Here is a 19,076-nt window from a genome sequence, read left to right as displayed (position 1 = left end):
CACTTGATTTTCTGAAAAAATTTTTAAGCACTCCAGAACTCACACCATAATAATCTATAATCAGCATGCATCCTAGACAATTCTTTAGTGATCATGCCACAATAGAAGAATCTAGAACAACATGCATCCAAACAAAATCTTTAGAACTCATGCCAGAATAGAAGAATCTAGAACAACTTCTCGTTCTACATTGCCTTTAAATGTTGTTGGCTGCATTCTATTAATGCCTGATACTCTGCTCTTGATTAAAAAATTTTGATGACACTATTGAGGAAATCACTTCAACAGAAGTATCAAACAATTCATGACCATTATTCGTTTTATTTAATTATTTAAACATAACTTTTTTAATAACCTCAGCTTTTAAAAAAAAAAGTTTTTGTAGCAAATGCCCTTTTAAATTGCACCTTACTGTACATGGATTACTGATCTAATTCCAGTGAAATGTCACTGCTGGAAGGAACAAAAGCAACGCCTCAGCGGGGAATCAAACATAACTTTGCAGGGTCATACCCGGGCTCATAGCAACCGAGGTGCGCAGCGTGGGATGCGGTGGTTCGAGGTGCTAACTAATGCCGCGCCAAACTCCATCCCCAGCGGTGACTCACACCCCAAAAACGCCCCTCTGAAGAAAAACGCCCCTGCAGGTGAGCTTGAAAGGGTCGTTCGACAGTGCCGCCGCCATTTCTCCTCCTGCTTCTCAAGAAAAAGTTAAAAATTTAAAATACAAGAAGGATAAAAACTAAGTTACAGAATTTTACATAAGGCATCTCGAGATATATTCCACATGGATGAAATTGTGTAAGATATGTCATTTGTGCTGTTTGTGAGTAATTTCATGCACTTACAGTAGGACGTCGACACACGCATGTGGTGAAATGCATTCCGCAAATTTTTGTGTTTTTTTTTCCCCTTGTGTCATTCTGCCTAATGCCTTCTGGGCCATCTACAGCCTCGGGGGGCCCTGAAGAACGTCTACAGATCTATAAGGGAGAATGAGGCCGCATTACGCACAGAATTCCAGAACATTCTGTGCATAATGCCACGCCTTTGAACCAATTGCAGTTCTCGCCATGGAGATGAAAGGCCTTAGATTGGCTCACTTAGTCGGCGATTGACAGCAGTGATTGGAAGCTCGAAAACCACCACTGTTGTTTAAGAAGCCTCTGTTTCTCACCAGTTTGCTTCATTTCTTTTACTGACAAGTCATTACGAAGTGTAGTTACTCATAGTAAAAATGCAGCTGCCTTGATTTGGCTCACACAAGCCATTATTACGTACCTTCGTACATCATTTTGTCAATTTAAAAAACTGGTCTAGAAGACAGTAGTACAAACCATGACCTATAAAAACATAATTTTAAGAGCAAATTCAGAATTTCCTTCATATTAGTGTGTGATGATGAATTTTGTCATGCTTTCTGATATGAACCAACATGATAGAGACCACATATTATGCATACTTTCATGTACTGTATTTTTATTATTAGCTATATCATTGTCAATGCTATATATATATATATACATATATATATATATATATATATATACATATAATATTAAAATCACATTCAGCAGCAAACAGAGCACAAAACAGATTTTATTGTTGTATATACACACAAGCAGGAAGTCCTTCCCGGGACTCGGAGGAGGTCTGACGAACGTACAAAACATACAAAACTACGACGACCTAACCAAAAAACCAGTGAGATAAAACAATGGCACATTTCAATGTTTCTTTTTCTTTCTTTTTTTTGTTTTGTTTCTTCTTTCAGAAACTGTAACATGAGGATACATTCAGATAGAATATGTACACTCCAGTGCCAGCATTGTATGGAGCGCCCCCCCCCCCCCCCTTCAAATACATGTAAAACGGGAGTCAAAAAACAGCCAATGGAGGGAAAGGCGGGGGGTGTTACAACCAGTCCTGTTGTTGAGCGAAACAGCCCCCCCTTCCCCCCTGACATAATGGACGTTATGAAATAGCCAATTCAGGGAACAGTATGGGAACTCCAGCGAGGGGGGCGGATCTTATTGTATAATGTCAGAGGACTGGCTAATTTGCTTAACCCTTCCGGCATAGGTGCTCTCAGCAGTGCCATGAATTCCTATTGTCCCCTGTAGCAGTCAAGATTTATTTTTAAAAAGTGGAATAATTACTCAGCAGTATGTCGTGACCAGTAGCGATGGGGGGGGGGGGTGAGGCTTCACGAACCGCCTAGTGCGTCACTGTCAATCATTCACCTGTTTCAGCCAATCAAAATGTTTTTTGCAGAAAGAACATTTGGTTGAAATCAGCGAGCGACTGATGAAAAGCTTGTGAAAGCTCCACGCATTTCGAGGCTCTTGAATACTAAATCTCTTGGTTTCAGCGATCATGCCATGCTTACCAATGGCACATACGCCATCCTTTAGACCAACACATCACCCTCCACCACCACCACCACCACCCCCGAATGATGTTTTAACTGGAGGCTAAGCAGACGTAATTCCTCGCTGGGGGGGTGGGGGGGCAGAGGGTGTGTAAGTTAAAGGGAGGGGCTTCTGGTTTATATTATATGGACGTACATTACAGTATTTGTCGCAAAAACACTTTGGCACAGGTTCAAGTCCACTGGTACTGTGCGTTGATGTCCAGTTTGTGTAACAGGATAGACTTCTTTGTGGCGGTTCATGTCGATGTATGGCATCTGAGTTTCTTCCGGTTACCACCATCGTCAGCCACCTACCCCGCAGCGGAAGGAGTTGGGGTAATTGACATTTGAAAAGAAAAAAAAAAACTGTAAAATGCACCCACACCCAAACCAAAATAAAACAATTTAATAAGCATCTCCACTGACAGTGTAAGCACAAAATGGAGGTAATGAAGTGGTCTGAATCTTTGGTTCTCTGCAATGCTGATGAAGTTAAGGTTCACCACGGGCTCGTGGATGGTGTGCTTGTCTAAAGCACTGACTCTCCACGCAGAGACGCTGTTCTAATGAGCTCCTGACCGTGCCAGTGTCGGCGAACGCTGAAAATCCCGCAGGGCAACGCGTAATTGGCTGTGGCGTCACCCGGCGACAGAGGACTTTTGGTAAGCAGAGCTCCGTGTCTCGCTATACAACAGTGCCTCCTCTGATTGGCCAAACACCAGGTGTGTGCCTACGTAGGCTGCATTGGTTTGGACAGTCCTCCAGGTGCAGCAGCTGCACAGCTCAGCTGGAGAGACTGCAGAGCATAAAGAAGCGGCAGCTGGCTGCATTCAAATACACCCTCCTGAACTTCAGTTACACCCTCCTGAACTTCAGTTACACCCTCCTGAACTTCAGCTGCACCCTCCTGAACTTCAGTTACACCCTCCTGAACTTCAGCTGCACCCTCCTGAACTTCAGCTGCACCCTCCTGAACTTCAGTTACACCCTCCTGAACTTCAATTACACCCTCCTGAACATCAGCCACACCCTCCTGAACTTCAGTTACACCCTCCTGAACTTCAGCTGCACCCTCCTGAACATCAGCCACACCCTCCTGAACTTCAGTTACACCCTCCTGAACTTCAGCTGCACCCTCCTGAACTTCAGCTGCAAGCTGCACCCTCCTGAACTTCAGCTACACCCTCCTGAGTTGACGGACATTAGCAATGGGGGGAGGGGGGGAGGTATGGATACAGCTGCTTGATCTGAATTGGGGAGTAAAGAAAAAGGGGAGATGATGTATTTTTATTATCCACCACCCCCCCCCCCCCCTTCTCCTAACCACCCCTGTCTCCCTTAGAGGGGGGTAGGTGTTCCAGGGGTCCCCCTGTAAATCACATGTGATCCCCCTCCCAACCTCTGGCCTCTTGCATCTTCTAAACCACACCCATGTTTTTCAGATAAAGGTCTCACCTGCTGTACGGAGAAAGAGACGGCCACAGTGCCAAAAAATAATAAATCTCTCACCAAAAAAATGAGAATTTGATCTGTTCTGACTATGTGTGTGTGCCTGTGTGTGAGACAGAGGGAGGAGCATGCACACCCACACTCTCTCTCTCTCTCTCTCTCTCTCTCTCTCTCACACACAAACACACACGCACACACACACACACACACACTGCAGATGAATGTGCCTCCACTGTGTGAATAACACCCTCAGCCTGTGGGAGAGGACAGGCGATGAAGTCAAACACACAAACCAGCTCCTCAGGGCGGATGCATGCAACTGGCCTTCGTTTCAGAGCACACACCAAAAAAACGAAACAAAAAAAAACAAGACGCAAAACAAGTCTCTTATATCTGCATATACACATATCTACATATTTACCATGTACACTTTTTAAATTAACATTGTGCAAATAGGCTTACATTGTCATTTGTCAGTCTTGTTTTCAACACTGAGGAAGGGGAGAAAACACCTGAAAGCTGAAGAATGGCAATGAGCAGGCAAGATTTCCGCCATTTTCGCTGAGTACAGGGGGGCTACAGTGCACCCCCTCTTCTCCCGCATGGAAATCCACGATTAATCAAACATTGTATTATGGCGCACGAGGCAGTGTTGGCTTCCTCTACCGCTCTGATTGAATCCTGCCGGTGCATGTACAGCATGCGCACAGATAAGGTTTTGCATTTTGATCATGCCTGTGTATGCTCCATGCACTGCCATATCTTAATGAAGGTCTAGCCAGTGGACAGTAGCCACCTTGGCAGGAAAAAACCAAGGTGACTGGTTTCCCTGCCCAGTTGCATGAGTAACAGCCACTGTGATTGGTCTCCGTGCCCAGCCCTGTGATTAACAGGCACTGTGATTGGTCTCCAAGGCAAAGTATTCAGACTGTTTTTTAGTTCTTCTCCGCAGCTCTGCGGCAAGTGTAGTCCTGGAGAAGAAGCTTAAGTCTTCCTTGAGAGTGCGGTGGAAATACCTGGCAGTAGCCACAAGATTGTGAGCGACAAGCGTATGTGTAAACATGTGTTTTTTGTGTAAATGTGTGAGCGCTTGTAACGGCCTGAGTATGAATGGGTAAGGGTCGTATCTGGTCTGGTACACACCTCACACAGTTGCGATGACACTTTGATTCCTGTTGGGTTGACGGTCTCTAACTGAGGGCCGAGCGGTGAACAGGTGCGAGCCTCGGCCTGCTACAGATCCAGACCGCATATCATCGTGGCAACGCGGTCATGACAGCGGAACACGTGCCCGAGCCATCCGATCATCTATGCCACGGGGCAAAGCCATCCATGCCGCGGGGAAAATGTGCTTGTTTCTGTCAGGGCTGCGTGGACAGATCTGCGCCCACACGGCCAGTCCGCGCTGTGTTTGGATTAGGGGCAAACTGTCATTTCAAATACATTTTGCAACATATTGCCAATGTGCTGGAGTACAGAGCCAAAACATACAACAAAAATGTGTCACTGTTCAAACACATACAAACTGCACTGTATATATGGGTGTTACACATTTTTAAGAATACAAAAGCACTCTAGATATGAGTTTGTGCTGAAATTCGGATGACTGATTCCCCCTCCAGGGGGATTTGGGAGCGCAGCCCCCACCCCCCCAACTTCTGTTCTCCAAGCCAAAGGCTGCGATTCAATCAACGTTCCCCCATAGCTTTTACTTTTAAGTAAACGCAAGCACTGCAATTCTGCACAAACTCACACCGCGAGAGTCAGTTTCAGCTCACTGAACCGCGCTCAGCACCGAATCAGAGGCTTTGGCCGGAATTCAATCCACATTCGTCCTAAAATTTTCACTCGCAATTAGTCAGAGTTTATGGACAAAGTTATGGACAAACGTTCATTGAATCCCGGCCACTGCTCCAGACTCAGAGCTGATGACAGTTTCGCTGCGGAGCAAAGCAGGAATTCAGTGCCAGCTCAGATCAGAGGGAAGATCTATTTCACTCTACTCTCCCCCAGCCAACTGTACTTTCCCCACTTCATACAATGCCCTATAAATTATAAACAATGATAAAAATAATTTCAGCGATAGGATCTGCCCAAAACCTCATTACCGTACACATACTGGACTGTCTTGCGATATTTTTAAGAGCTGGGTTCCCTGTTCTTCCATATGTGGGCCTGGAGCGGTGAGATGCCACAGGAGATAGGGACAAACGGCACGGATATGAATCATCCTATGACCACAACCGTTTCTTTGCCTGCCTGCTTCTCAGCTCTGCGCTGTGGTGCTCTGAGGTTCCCCGAAACACCGCGATCGAAATGCCAGACCGTGGGGGACCATGTGAGACAGTGTGAGACCGCGCAGGACTGGGCTGGAGGGGCGAGGCGTGTGCCTGCTGCCGGGCCGACTCTAAACTATGATTGGATGCGCAGGTCACTGATTCAGGTACAGAAAGGAGTAATGTGTATGCATTTGAGTGTGTGTGTGTGTATGTGAATATATGTCCACCGAGACATGCACCCCCCTTTTGACACACTAAGTAGATGGGACGGGAAGTCTTAGACCTTGTCTCTTCCTCCCGGTTGAGGTTTGCATTACACCCTACCGACTGTAGAGTTGGGTTCGATGTGTGCCAGGCGAGCGAGCATCAGCTCCAGAATGTCTGCGCTGAAACAGCCCAAAAAGGTCCAGCCAACCACCGCTCAACTGAGCACCAGCGTCTTCACTGACCAGGTACGGCATCACGGACTGTGAGCCCATTCCGTCCCAGCTCAGACCACTAGTCCACGACTGCCACCGTCGGGCCCCGTAGACCAAGGGTGGGGCCTGGAGCAGGTGAGAGTGGGGAGGGGGGGGTGGGATGGCGAGGGGTGGAGGTGGAGCAGCTGGTTCCTCTTTCCTTTTTCCCCCGGGGTGAACAGAGCCCTCTCAAAAATTGCTCTCGGCGCCCCCCGCAGGGCTCTGGAGGCACTGCGCCCAGTCCTCCAGGCGGATGTTCTCGGCGAAGGCGCTGCAGTTGCTGGCTCCCTCCGGTGGCGGGTTGGGGAAGGGCAGGCGGGGCACGGCCTTGCCGGTGCCGTTGCGGCAGGCGGCCACCAGCTTGTGGTTCTCGTCGGGCGCGTCGCCGTTGGCGGATGACGCGTGGTCCGGCGGCTCCGGCGGGTCAGGGGGGTCGGGATCGGGGTCAGGGTCGGGGGCAGGCACTGCCACGCTGCCGCTCTTGATGTGGGGCGTCTGGCTGTGGGTGTGTCTGTACTCCTCCTCAATGTCCTTCCCCAACTTCCACCTCCTCCACCGCTTCAGCATCTCTGACTGAACCTGCAGAGAGAGAGAAAGAGAGAGGGACAGAGGGGAGAGAGAGAGAGAGAGAGAGAGAGACAGAGAGAGAGAGAGAGAGAGAAAGAGAGAGAGAGGGACAGAGGGGGGAGAGAGGGGAGAGAGAGGGAGAGAGACAGAGAGAGAGAGAAACAGAGAGAGAGGGACAGAGGGGGGAGAGAGTGAGTGAGAGAGAGGGACGGGGGGAGAGGGGAGAGAGAGAGTGAGAGAGAGAGGGACAGAGGGGGGGAGAGGGGAGAGAGAGAGAGGGACAGTGGGGACAGAGTGGTACAGAAAGAGACAAGGAGAGAGAGGGGGAAGAAAAGAGAAGGTGAGAGAGATACCGAGAGAGAATGAGAAAGAAAGAACAAGGGGAGAAATAGAGATAAACGAAGGGAGTGAGAGAGGAGGACACAGAGAGGAAGAGGGTGAGAGAGAGTGGAAGTGGGAGGAATTTGAATTGGTATCAATTCAATGAAAATTTACTGAGCAGCATTTCTTCCTGAAATTTAGTCTATAATTTCCATGTCTGCAGGAGGAAATTAAACCAAGGAAAGTGAACAGACGGAAAAGTACTTATTTCAGTCACACACACATTAAACTGAAATTAAACTGGAATGACACTGACAGCCAGTCCAAAATGATAACCCCGTGGGCACAAAAATGGCAGGCAACACAGTGCTTCTGTAATTACATGTTGGAGGTAATAGCATTGCACCCTGCTAGCTACCCTTAATGCCTTCTAAGGCTTACGTAAACATCAGAGGCTTTACAAGGGTAGAGTGACTTACAAAATTAATTGTTTTGTCCATTTGAGTGTGATTTATTCTTAACCAAAGTCCCTTTCACATATTTTCTGTATAAAAATCACTCTGTCTCTCTCTCTCGGTCTGTGTATATATATATATATGTGTGTGTGTGTGTGTGTGTGTTTACACCTACACCACCATTAAGCCCACGAAATGAGATCCTGTGGATTTTGCTCTGGTGGAAAATAATAATAATAATAATAATAATTATTATTATTATTATTATTATTATTAGCATTAGTAGCTGTGAAGTAGAAGCAGTAGTAGAAGTAGCAGTAGTAGTAGAAGTATTTCTCGTTCTTCAATGGGTATAACATTGCAAACATCTGAATGTTAATTACTCAATGGAAGAACCATGCTCATTTGAATGTAAAACTGCAAACGTCCAGGAAGATATCCAGCAGCCTGTGACCATATGAGCCCAGAACAGTTTCTGTGCAGTGGGATTTGGACAAAGACAAAGGAGACTCACCTCCTTGTTAACAAAGCAGTACAGGATGGCCACCAGCAGACCCTGGAAGCAGAGAAATTTTGATTTAAAAAAGCCTACATAACACTATCATACACATGTTATAACACCTGTCATAACCAGTCATGAAAGCATACTATACCTTATGACGGATGTCATGGCAGTAACTTTGTACCAGTTATTTCAAAACTATTTTTATAACACCAGAAAACACCTGTGACATAGTTGTCATAAGCTATCGCGTTTATGACAGAGTTGTGTTGGCTTCATAACGTATAGTTCTAGTGTGTGTATGGGCATCTATGTGTGGGTGACCTCTGACCTGGAAGGAGTTGAAGAAGAGGTTGTAGAAGAGCTTGATGAGGCGCAGGGATCCGTTTGGGGTGTGGTCATCCGTCACAAAGATGAACAGCACCACATGGATCCCCAACAGAGGAATCAGAGTGAGAGTGGACTTAGCCAGTCTAGAGAGAGAGAGAGAGAGAGAGAGAGAGAGAGAGAGAGAGATAATATATTACAAGTCATGCCAATAAAGCATTATTTAATTGAATTGAAAGACAAAGGTTGTTGGGGGAGAGAGAGGGAAAGGGTAGAGGGAATAAGTGAGACAACAATAAGAGAGAAATTGGAGTAAGAAAGGCAGCAGGAGAGGGAATGAGAGAGGTAGAAAGATGAAAGGAAGATGGGAGAGGGTGTGTGACGGACAGATGGACAGAGGAACAAGATTAGAAGAGTACAACTGTGATTGCTTACGCCAGCTCTAACCAACTAACTAAATTCACCCCCATGGCAACAGTGCATAGTGCACCCCCCCAGAGCAGCGCCCCCTACCGGAACTTGTAATCCGTGTATCTCATCTGGTGGGCCTTCAGCTTGGACATGAGGATCTTAATGATGCGGATGAAGATGAAGAAGTTGACCTGTGGGAAGGAGAGGAGAGAGGAGCACACTGTGGGAGGCACAGATGACTCAGCAGACAAGCGGCTTTGTAAAGGGAACCATCTTTGGTGGGACGTCCCCAATTTATGTAGTGAGGACCTTCAACCAATGTGTGTGTTTGCGTGTGTGTGTGCATGCATGCATATGAGTGTGTGTGAGGGAATTTTCTTCTTCCAGAACACATGCACATGTGCATTTGTGTATGTTAGAGTAAGAGCTCCCAGGCTGTATCTGTACATGTGCCTGTGTGTGTCGCATGTGTGTATGTGCTTGTGCATGTGTGAGTGCATGTGCATGTGTGTGAGAGTGTGTGTGTGTTAAATGTTTATTGCATGGAAAAGGATTGTAATGAGTACGGTCTCAGTTTTATCAGTGTTTTATTTTCTTCAGGCAGTGACTCTGATGGCAGTCCCCGCTGTCTGTCACGTTAACAAACGATTAAACGCCCTCTAGGGACCCAACCAGAGAAACTGAACCACCACCCCCCCACCCCCCCTCCCCCCATTACCCTCCATCCCTGGTAAGTCAACTGTGAAAATCTGTGCAGTTCTCACAGCTACACAGGAAGTTGGACAGCAGCGCGGGAAGCCACTGGAAGTTGCCATGTAGCCCCACCCCCTTTACCTCCCGCAGGGAAGGCTTTTACGACTAATTCCCGATGGCTATCCATGGCTGCGCTCTGTTCAGATGCAGGCATGATGGGAGACCTAGGGGGTGGCGGCACGGTAGATTCTCACAGACTCCCCCCCCCCCCCCTTTTCGGCTGTGGGGAAAACACCGGGCTCCCCCCCACCTAGAATCGTCACACCAGGGGCGTCAAACTCCAGCCCTGAAGGGCCGTGGCAGCCGCTGGACTTCGGCCTCTCACAACACGAGCAATTCATTTAAGTCATCGATTGGCTAAAGAGACCTCACACCTTGTTTTCAGGACCGTGCTGCTGTGAAAGAAAACCACAGATACCTGCAGACACCGCTGCCCTCCAGGTCTGGAGTTTGACAGCCTTGCTCTACACCGCACTCCGACAGGGAACATGTCCAGCATCCTCACTTCATACATTATGGTCTTTGTGTGCGGTGCCAGAACAGCATAATGGTTAGTGAATCTGAGCCTGACACTCTGCCATCGTGCCTTTGGGGAAGGCACTTAAAACTAAATGCTTCAGTAAAACATACAGCCGTACAAATGGATTGTACGCACAAGGAATGTAAGCGGGGTAAATTGCCGGATGAAAGCATCTGTTGAAATGTAAAATGATGTGTAAAATTTTGTGTAAAATGTTGTGTGTGTCTGGCAGGCACCCTCATGCACAGTGAATTCCATACCTCACACCATGATTTCAATGTGCACATATGGGCATTAGCCTAGGCCCAATGAGCAGTGGAGTTCAACACTGTCCCTGCTGGGAACCAGCGGCTCAAAACAACCTGGCGTAAATCCCAGCTCTATTTCCACCATGAGAGACTGCCTCTTCCTAAATACACTGCCAGCTTAGCGGCATAATCGTGGCCTGCATGGCTGTTGTAGAAAAGGAGCGATGAGCTTCACGAGTCAAGGTGGGATGGCAGAGCGAAACGAGGGTGTGGCACTCCAGCCCACAGGTAAAATAACATCAGAACCATACCAGAGAGCTGCTCCCTTACAAGTGTTGAAATCACACAGAGAAAGATCCCTGTGTCTTTAGTCAGCTTGCTGTTGTATATATGAGGAATTCTGTGAGACATTGAGCAGAACATTTGCACCTTAAGGGGATGCCTTTATCTGTGCCACACACCGTGAAGTCCTGCTCCACTCTAGAGAGTTCCACTCTACACTAGAGAGATCTGCTGTACTCTAAAGAGTTCCAATGTACTCTAGAGAGCGCTCTACTCTAGAGAGTTCCGCTCCAATCTAAAGAGTTCCCCTGTACTCTAAAGAGTTCCGCTCTGTTCTAGAGAGCTCTTCTTCACTGTAGATTTTTGCTGTACTCCAGAGAGTTCTGTTCTATTCTAGAGAGTTCTGCTGTACTCTAGAGGGACCTGGCAGCGAGTCAAACTATTCAGCTCAAATCCAAAGGGGTTCTGCTGTACACAGAGATGTTTGGTTGCACATAAAGGTCTTGTTTTCAGAGAGGAGGAGGAGAGAGAGAGAGAGAGAAAGAATCGGTACAGTACTCACCAGCACGGCGAAAAGGATAGGCGAGCGAATGATCCACCAGTAGCCCATGTTGATGTTCCTCTCCCAGCACCTAAGAGGACAGAGAGAGAGAGAGAGAGAGAGAGAAATAGAAAGAGATACTTGATGTTTGGACTTTTCCCTCTTCAACTGCTCTCATAGATGTTCCATTGGGTTTAGGTCCGGTGTCTGTGATGGGAATGCCATCCTAATAAGATCCCCTTGTTCTCAATAATGCATTATTGAATAAGAAGTGCAATTCATCATCTCTCTATACTATATTTATATCTGGAAAGAAGCTAACTGAATTGTAATTCATAATTTTATTATGAAAAGAGTTTCATAATTGCATTATTCCTTGATGAATAATAAAAGCAACCAGTACTTGGTAGTGTTCTCAGACTTTCAATCCACATTTTACACATACTGCATATGCACGGTGGTGGAGTAAATTGTTTTAAAGAACCTGAGACTGCTGTTTTAGCCTAAGGCAGAATATTCAGTTGTGCGTAAGTACTGTGTGTGTGAGACGTGCCACACACACACGAGTCTGCCTGGCGTGGGTGTTTGGGAATAGCAATGTCCATGTTTAGAGCTTTCCGCACACCTATTTCCGCACCGCGTTGGGCGTGACGCACGGTCGAGCCCGGTCCGGAGCCCTCATATGAAGACACAGCTGACATCTCGCCAGTAAGGTGGTCGCAGAAGAGAGCTGTGATGAATTAAACCTTCCGAGCTCCGCTGGCCTACATCATCTCTGATCTCCACCCTCCACCCCTTCGCACCTCCGCCTCCCCCGCTGCTGCCGTTAACGACCAGCACCATGCATCCGATCAGCGGCCGTCCCTCCCGAGCCACGTGAAGCACAGCTGATGCCTCCTCCTAATCAAATTCCTCCACCTTACACACTTTTTTTTTTCCAGAGGCTCAAACAATTTCACATGGAGGCGAGAGAACCGTTTTAAAAATGAGCGAAATTATACCCCCGATGACACCCAGCTCATTTCATTCTGCAATTTAAAAACAGCGGAAATGAGGACAGAGTGCGTGCTCTGAATCTGTTCGCCCTGCAGGTGAGCGGGTTCTGTTTGGCTGTGCCTGGTGAGACGGGTCTTGGTCGCGACTGGCGGAACAAACCCATCCCAGAATTCAGCATTTTCCTGTCAGGCGTCCAGCAGGGAGCTGTTTGCCCACAGTGGTGGAACATCAGAGGGGGTCGCCTAATTCATAATGGACAAACTGTAAGAGGGCAGGACAGAATTTTACCGGATGTGGCCCATGCAAGCGGGCAGCCTCTTCAGAGTGGCCCAAGTGAACAGGGCATAGGGCGGACTGCGCGTGTCATTTCCTGTCTTGGGTGTTGTGAACAGCAGAGAGCAGCAGCATCAGAACGCTACTGAACGGCTCCATGGTAAGAGTGGCGGGCTGAGGGGCATACCGTGAGTTCCTATTGATCCTCACCACTAGCGCCGCTAAGGGGTCTGGAGCCGTTACTCTCGCCGGGACAGTCCACACCCTTGACTGCTCTGGAGCTGAACATAGCCCTGTCTGGACCCCTGTGACTGTGTGGAGGGATGAACGGATCGGTGCTTTTACACATTTTGGGGTAAAAACCAGGCAACCGAGGGGGTCCCATCACCAAGGGGGTCTGTGTCCCTTCATTTAAAAAACGAACATCAGAAGGCCCTGCCGGAAGAAACCCTGGCTTCACACAAGGTTGCGTCGCTCTGCCACGACGAATGCAGGAGAACGACTGAATCGCTGTCCAAAACAGAAGCACAGAAAACACTCAGAAGACTTGTTTTTCGTTCTTTTTTTACCCCCATCAGCAGCTTCTGATGTTTTGCTTTCCTGAGTAAAGGTTAGGAGGCCACAGGAGGCGGCGGTGGGTGGTGTGAGGGGTGGAAGTGTCTGAGGATTTTCTGAAGCAGACTGAAGACTCAACATGCTCCACGGCACCCGTTTAACCCCTCTAGATAACCACTCTTTTTCTCTTTCTCTGGATTTTCCTTTGACTGACGTTATAGCTATAGCGGTATAAATACAGGTTACCTGTCTAACAGAACTTTCTTTAGGTACGAAACAAATAAGTTGTTTGTCAGGCTAACATTTCACTTATTTATTATTGATAGGCCTCTGTGCCTTGGTCTCATTTTTATTCCGGAGAGTTCTGCATAAGAGTGTCTGCTAAGTAATTGTAATGTAATGCTGTGGGGGTGGGCGGGCACAGGGTCTGCTAGGCCACCAGGAAACCTGGCATTCGAAACCTTTAATCATTTTGTTTATCTCGTAGTGAAGGCCCTTTCTGTTCAAACCCTGCATGACTGAGCATAAATATTATATGAGACACAGTCCCCCATACCTGTCAATTATGAGACAAGGCTGCACGGGCTAGGCTGCTGTGAAATGTTTTAGCGGGTTTCAATTTTTCATTCCTTTGCCTGTCCTGTTAGTGAGTCCAACTATGGGGAAGTGATAGAGATGCATCTGTCATTCTTCTCCAGAGAGAAATCCCTAAGAGACACAGCACCTGCCAGAAACGGCCATCACAAGAACTGCACTTTCGGAGAAACCACATAGGAGAATATTTGGTGCGCTCCAGCCCACTCAAGGTGATTTAAAAAAAAAAAGTTTGGTTTTGAAAGAAGAAAACCCAGTTCTCCAGAGACACACGCTAAGGTTGGCATTCAGCAGGAGCACGCTTGTCCACTTGGGAGAGCTCTGACCTTGCAGGGAAAAGAATTCACAAAGAGTGACATTCACATCTCTTTATTGTATACAGTTGGAGATTATTAGAGAGGTTTTTGTATTTTTTCATTTTTTATTTTTTTCATGCCTGAGAGCCTCATTGCCTTTGTTTGTGTAACTTTGTCTCCACTTTGCTGTCTCTCTATAGGAAGTATTCTCTCCCCCTCTGAGGGAATTACTGCTCTTCCATCCCTGGTCTTTGCACTGGTGTTTGGATCATATTAGAGCAGTGGTGTCAAACTCGTTGCCATGGAGGGCCGTGTGTATGCAGGTTTTCATTCCAACCAATTAATGCTGCCTTAATTGAGTCCAATTACTCATTCAGCCATATGCGTTTAACTGCATTGAAGCACAGAATATAAGAAAATTTTTATTTAGACAATGCGGGTCACCATAGACGTCGGGTCACCATTGTGCACAAACCTGCATCCCTAATTCAGCAAATAATTTAACTAATTATATAATCAAGATCTGAGGCTAGAATGAAAACCTGCATACACACGGCCCTCCATGGCAACGAGTTTGACACCACTGTATTAGAGTGTCCGCTAAAAGGCAGAAAAGTAAATCACACGGTACTCCGGCAGAGTCCATTTCATCCTAACTGGGCATATATGAACTGATAAGAGTTAAAATACCACCAGGTGTGAATTTGACTGTGTGCTTGTGAGGTGGCAATGTAAGCGTGGTGTAGTGGTTAAGGAACTAAGGGCCAAATTTATGTACATAAAAACTTGCAGTGAAAATTGCGTGCTGATGAGGGTGTGTTTGTGGTGCACCTGAAATTACTGTCTTATTTGGTAAGGCTACCGCTAATTGCACAATCAGCAAATGGTACTGTCTACTATTTTAATTTTGCATATGAAAGCAGAGCTTAACAGGCACAGCTCAAAAAAAAAAAAAAACTCCCGTTTTTTGTGCATTGTATACAGAGTAAAATGTCCAGTGTTAATTCAACTCTCACAGAGTTTATATGAGTCCACTCTGGCCAATTTTTTGAGTACGGTAATGCTGTCAGTGACAAAAGGTGCACAAACCTCAAACCTTGCAACATGTGCCAAAATCAACTATTAAGATAAAAAAACAAACACACAGTAGCCCTGTGTTTTAGTAATGCAATTTGAGCATGCTCTGTATGCTCTGTTTCTAACAATCTTTGGTTAAAAGGCATGCTCTCTCCATGATGGACAAAGGCGATTTAGTGCACCAGCTTATCAATGCATTTATTCATATTATTTAGCCTACTAAAACATCTGATGTTTTTTAAACTTCGAGCACTTACTACTGTTGCTACAGCTCGGCATGTTATTTCAATCATTTCCCACTGCTGCGCATGACATCTATTGATTAATTTAATAAATTCATGTTTTCAAACACTATGATTTCCACCCCTTGTTCAGGTTTCTGTTATTTTTAACAACTTTACTTGGACTCCTCTGTGACTTCAGCCAATATTCCAGCCCTGTGCACCATATGATGCATGTCTCTGGGGAAGAATGTGTCATACTGTATCTGCAACTGAAATATTCCCAAAAGGCTCAGTAAATCTGGTCCTACAAGCTGTAAGCCAAATATTATTGGTTTAATAATCTCAGATGAGATCCTGCCAATGTACTCTCTGAAAAAGCTCATAATATTAATTACTTCTATAACTACCCAGCTAAAGAACTGGATAAGCAACTCATAGTATAGAAATATAGCGCCTAACCACTAACATATACCAAGGAATACTAAATACTAAAATATCCTGCAATGTCATGATATCCTTTACTACAGGAAAGGTTATTCTGTGAGGAGTTTACTTTTTATGCAAACCATTATTGACTCATGAAATCTGTGGAAATATTGGCTTTGATGATGCCACTAGCTCACACACATGCGCTAAAAGACCTTCAACAGCGGCTTACAGCAGCTCGGCACAAACGCAGCCTTGTCTTTTAGCACTTCTGGCACATCAAAGCCCAGTTCGACATGAAAGGTTTGCCGGAGCAAGCGAGGCGTTTTGTTTTTGGTTTTTTTTTTCTATCTCTCTCTGGTGGGACCGTGACAGTTAAAGCGCTTTAATCCCACACAAGGCAGGACACGCACGCGGCATCCCGCACCTCGTTTGTAACGAGGTGCTCGGCGGATGTCCGAACAGAAGGGCCGTGAGCCAGGCGATGGTGCTCTGTCAGTGATCTCTGACCGCCTATGTGCTGGCAGCAGTGGGGGGCCGAGGAATGGAAGGGGGGGGGGGGGGGGGTGGTTTGAAAGGCCATGAAAAGACAGGGCTGTGACACCTTCAACCCCTTTGTCTGGTCCTCACAAGAGCAGACAATGCAGCCTGTGTCCCTTGTGTGTGTGTGTGTGTAAGAGAGACAAGCATGACTGGACATCACACTTTTTCACCCTTGGTCCTACCATTGAAAGAGCATGTGTCACATATTATACAGGATCATAACATTCCATATATTTGACTTATCATTTTTTCTTTAGCATGTGCACTCTCAGTGTACAGGTACATTTTTGTTCTTTAAAAAAAGAAATTCCCGAATGTACCCTGAAGATACAATAATGTTCAATAATTTGGGTACTAATAAGAACCTTTTAAAGCAAAAAAGGTACAAATTAATTATGTTTTGTTGGCCAGGGGTACACATTTATGTACCTATAGGGCATCACCCCAGTGATGAATGTATGTACCTATTTAGCGACTTTTTCATGCCTTTTTAATTGGCAACATATACCCGCTTGGAGTGTATAAGAGTGTGAGAGGCAGTGTAGTATAATGATAGATAAAATGGCTTGTGCAGGTTTGATTCCCAGAAAGGATACCACTGTCGTAACCTTGAGCAACATACTTAACCTTCTTCAATATATATCCAGCTGCCCATAAAAAAAGATAAGAGCATCTGCTGAAATGGCCTTAATGTAATGAGAGCCAGTACTTACTCCTCGTTCTCATACAGGTACTTGGCAGTGATCCAGGGTAACACGAACATCAGAGGGGCTCCTGAGTGATAAAGGAGAGGGTCAGACACAGCCCAGCCCAGCCTGGGTGATTAACCCAACCCTGTCTCCTGATTAACCAAACCCTGTCCTGTGAATAACCCAACCCTATCCCCTGATTAACCCAACCCTGTCCCCTGATTAACCCAATCCTGTCTCCTGATTAACCCAACCCTGTCCCCTGATTAACCCAATCCTGTCCCGTGAATAACCCAACCCTGTCCCCTGATTAACCCAACCCTGTCCCCTGATTAACCCAACCCTGTCCCCTGATTAACCCAATCCTGTCTCCTGATTAACCCAACCCTGTCCCCTGATTAACCCAACCCTGTCCCCTGATTAACCCAACCCTGTCTCCTGATTAACTCAACCCTGTCTCCTGATTAACCCAACCCTGTCCTGTGAATAACCCAACCCTATCCCCTGATTAACCCAACCCTGTCCCCTGATTAACCCATCCTGTCCCCTGATTAACCCAAACCTATCCCGTGATTAACCCAAACCTGTCTCCTGATTAACCCAACCCTGTCCCGTGATTAACCCAACCCTGTCTCCTGATTAACCCAACCCTGTCCCCTAATTAACCCAACCCTGTCCCCGGATTAACCCAAACCTGTCCCCTGATTAACCCAACCATGTCCCGTGATTAACCCAACCCTGTCCCCTGATTAACACAACCCTGTCTCCTGATAAACCCAGCCCTGTTCCCTGATTACCCCAACCCTGTCCTTTGATTAACACAACCCTGTCCCCTGATTAACCAAACCCTGTCTCCTGATTAACCCGACCTGTCCCCTGATTAACCCAACCCTGTCTCTCAATTAACCCCTAGACCATCACCAGATTAGCCCATACACACATGCACATACATATACAGAGAGACAGGCAGGTGTGCACACACACTCTTACACAAATACACACACTGACCCCAGCCGATGCACAGGTAGATGTTGAAATAGTTTCTCTCAGTGAAGACGGTGACGACCAGCAGGTTGTGCAGGTAGATCCCCTCCACTAACAGCCAGTAGTTATTGGCCATAACACTGTACTGCATCATCACCATGGCAATACGACATCCAGCAGCCGTCTGCAACACAGACAAACACACACACACATACACAGACAGTCAGACACAAACAGACATCACACACAGACACATACACAGACAGTCAGACACAGACAGACACACACACACATACACAGACAGTCAGACACAGACAGACATCACAGACACACATTTATTTGGGAACAGAGTTAAGGGTAAGTCACAGAAAAGAACCCAAATTTGTTATATTAGTGATGTTATATTAGCCACACACATACCACAGACACACACCTACACACACACAAATCGCAGACACACACACACACACCGCAGACACACACCCACACACACACGCACGCCATAATTTTTCCGAACCTAACCATATCCAGGCCCAGAGGCTGCGATTAAAACACACTCTCACCACAGAGACTCTTCGCTCTCAATATCCCTCACGCGCAGCGTCATCTGTGTGAGCAGGCCACGTGAAACACACACTCTAAAAAAAAAACCTCCCCTGGGGCAAGAGGAAATGCAATTTCCGCATTAAAATTGCCTTAATGCGATAGCACACTTAATGTGTTGTTTATGTGGCAGGGGTCCTCTTTTATAGCAAGCTGGCCTGTGCAACAGCAAATTGACCTCTGCTACTGCAAGATGGTGCGCCCTGTTGCTATTGCTTTTTTTAGCCTTTCCTACTGTATTACGCAATGTACTGACACTGTCCATGGTCTCTCCCATTGTACGATAGTCT

General features: G+C 46.6%; 1 protein-coding gene across 2 annotated transcripts in view; it reads right to left on the bottom strand.

Moving 5' to 3' along the window:
• Positions 1-1,581: 1,581 nt before the first annotated feature.
• LOC118218141 (glucagon receptor-like) overlaps positions 1,582-19,076 on the bottom strand; it is a 73,796-nt gene continuing 56,301 nt past the window's right edge. For both annotated transcript variants that reach the window (XM_035400566.1, XM_035400576.1), the window contains exons 8-14: positions 18,208-18,367; positions 17,224-17,284; positions 11,548-11,617; positions 9,285-9,373; positions 8,776-8,917; positions 8,457-8,498; positions 1,582-7,178 (exon numbers count right to left, since the gene is read on the bottom strand). In XM_035400566.1, the coding sequence (XP_035256457.1) occupies positions 6,789-7,178; positions 8,457-8,498; positions 8,776-8,917; positions 9,285-9,373; positions 11,548-11,617; positions 17,224-17,284; positions 18,208-18,367 (954 nt within the window). In that variant the 3' untranslated portion in view covers positions 1,582-6,788. The remainder of the gene's footprint in view (positions 7,179-8,456; positions 8,499-8,775; positions 8,918-9,284; positions 9,374-11,547; positions 11,618-17,223; positions 17,285-18,207; positions 18,368-19,076) is intronic.

The sequence above is a fragment of the Anguilla anguilla genome, chromosome 2 (genome assembly GCF_013347855.1).
Source record: "Anguilla anguilla isolate fAngAng1 chromosome 2, fAngAng1.pri, whole genome shotgun sequence".
In the NCBI taxonomy this organism is placed as follows: Eukaryota; Metazoa; Chordata; class Actinopteri; order Anguilliformes; family Anguillidae; genus Anguilla; species Anguilla anguilla.
Note: the sequence above shows the minus strand (reverse complement) of the source record. Positions and strands in the feature narration are given on the sequence as shown.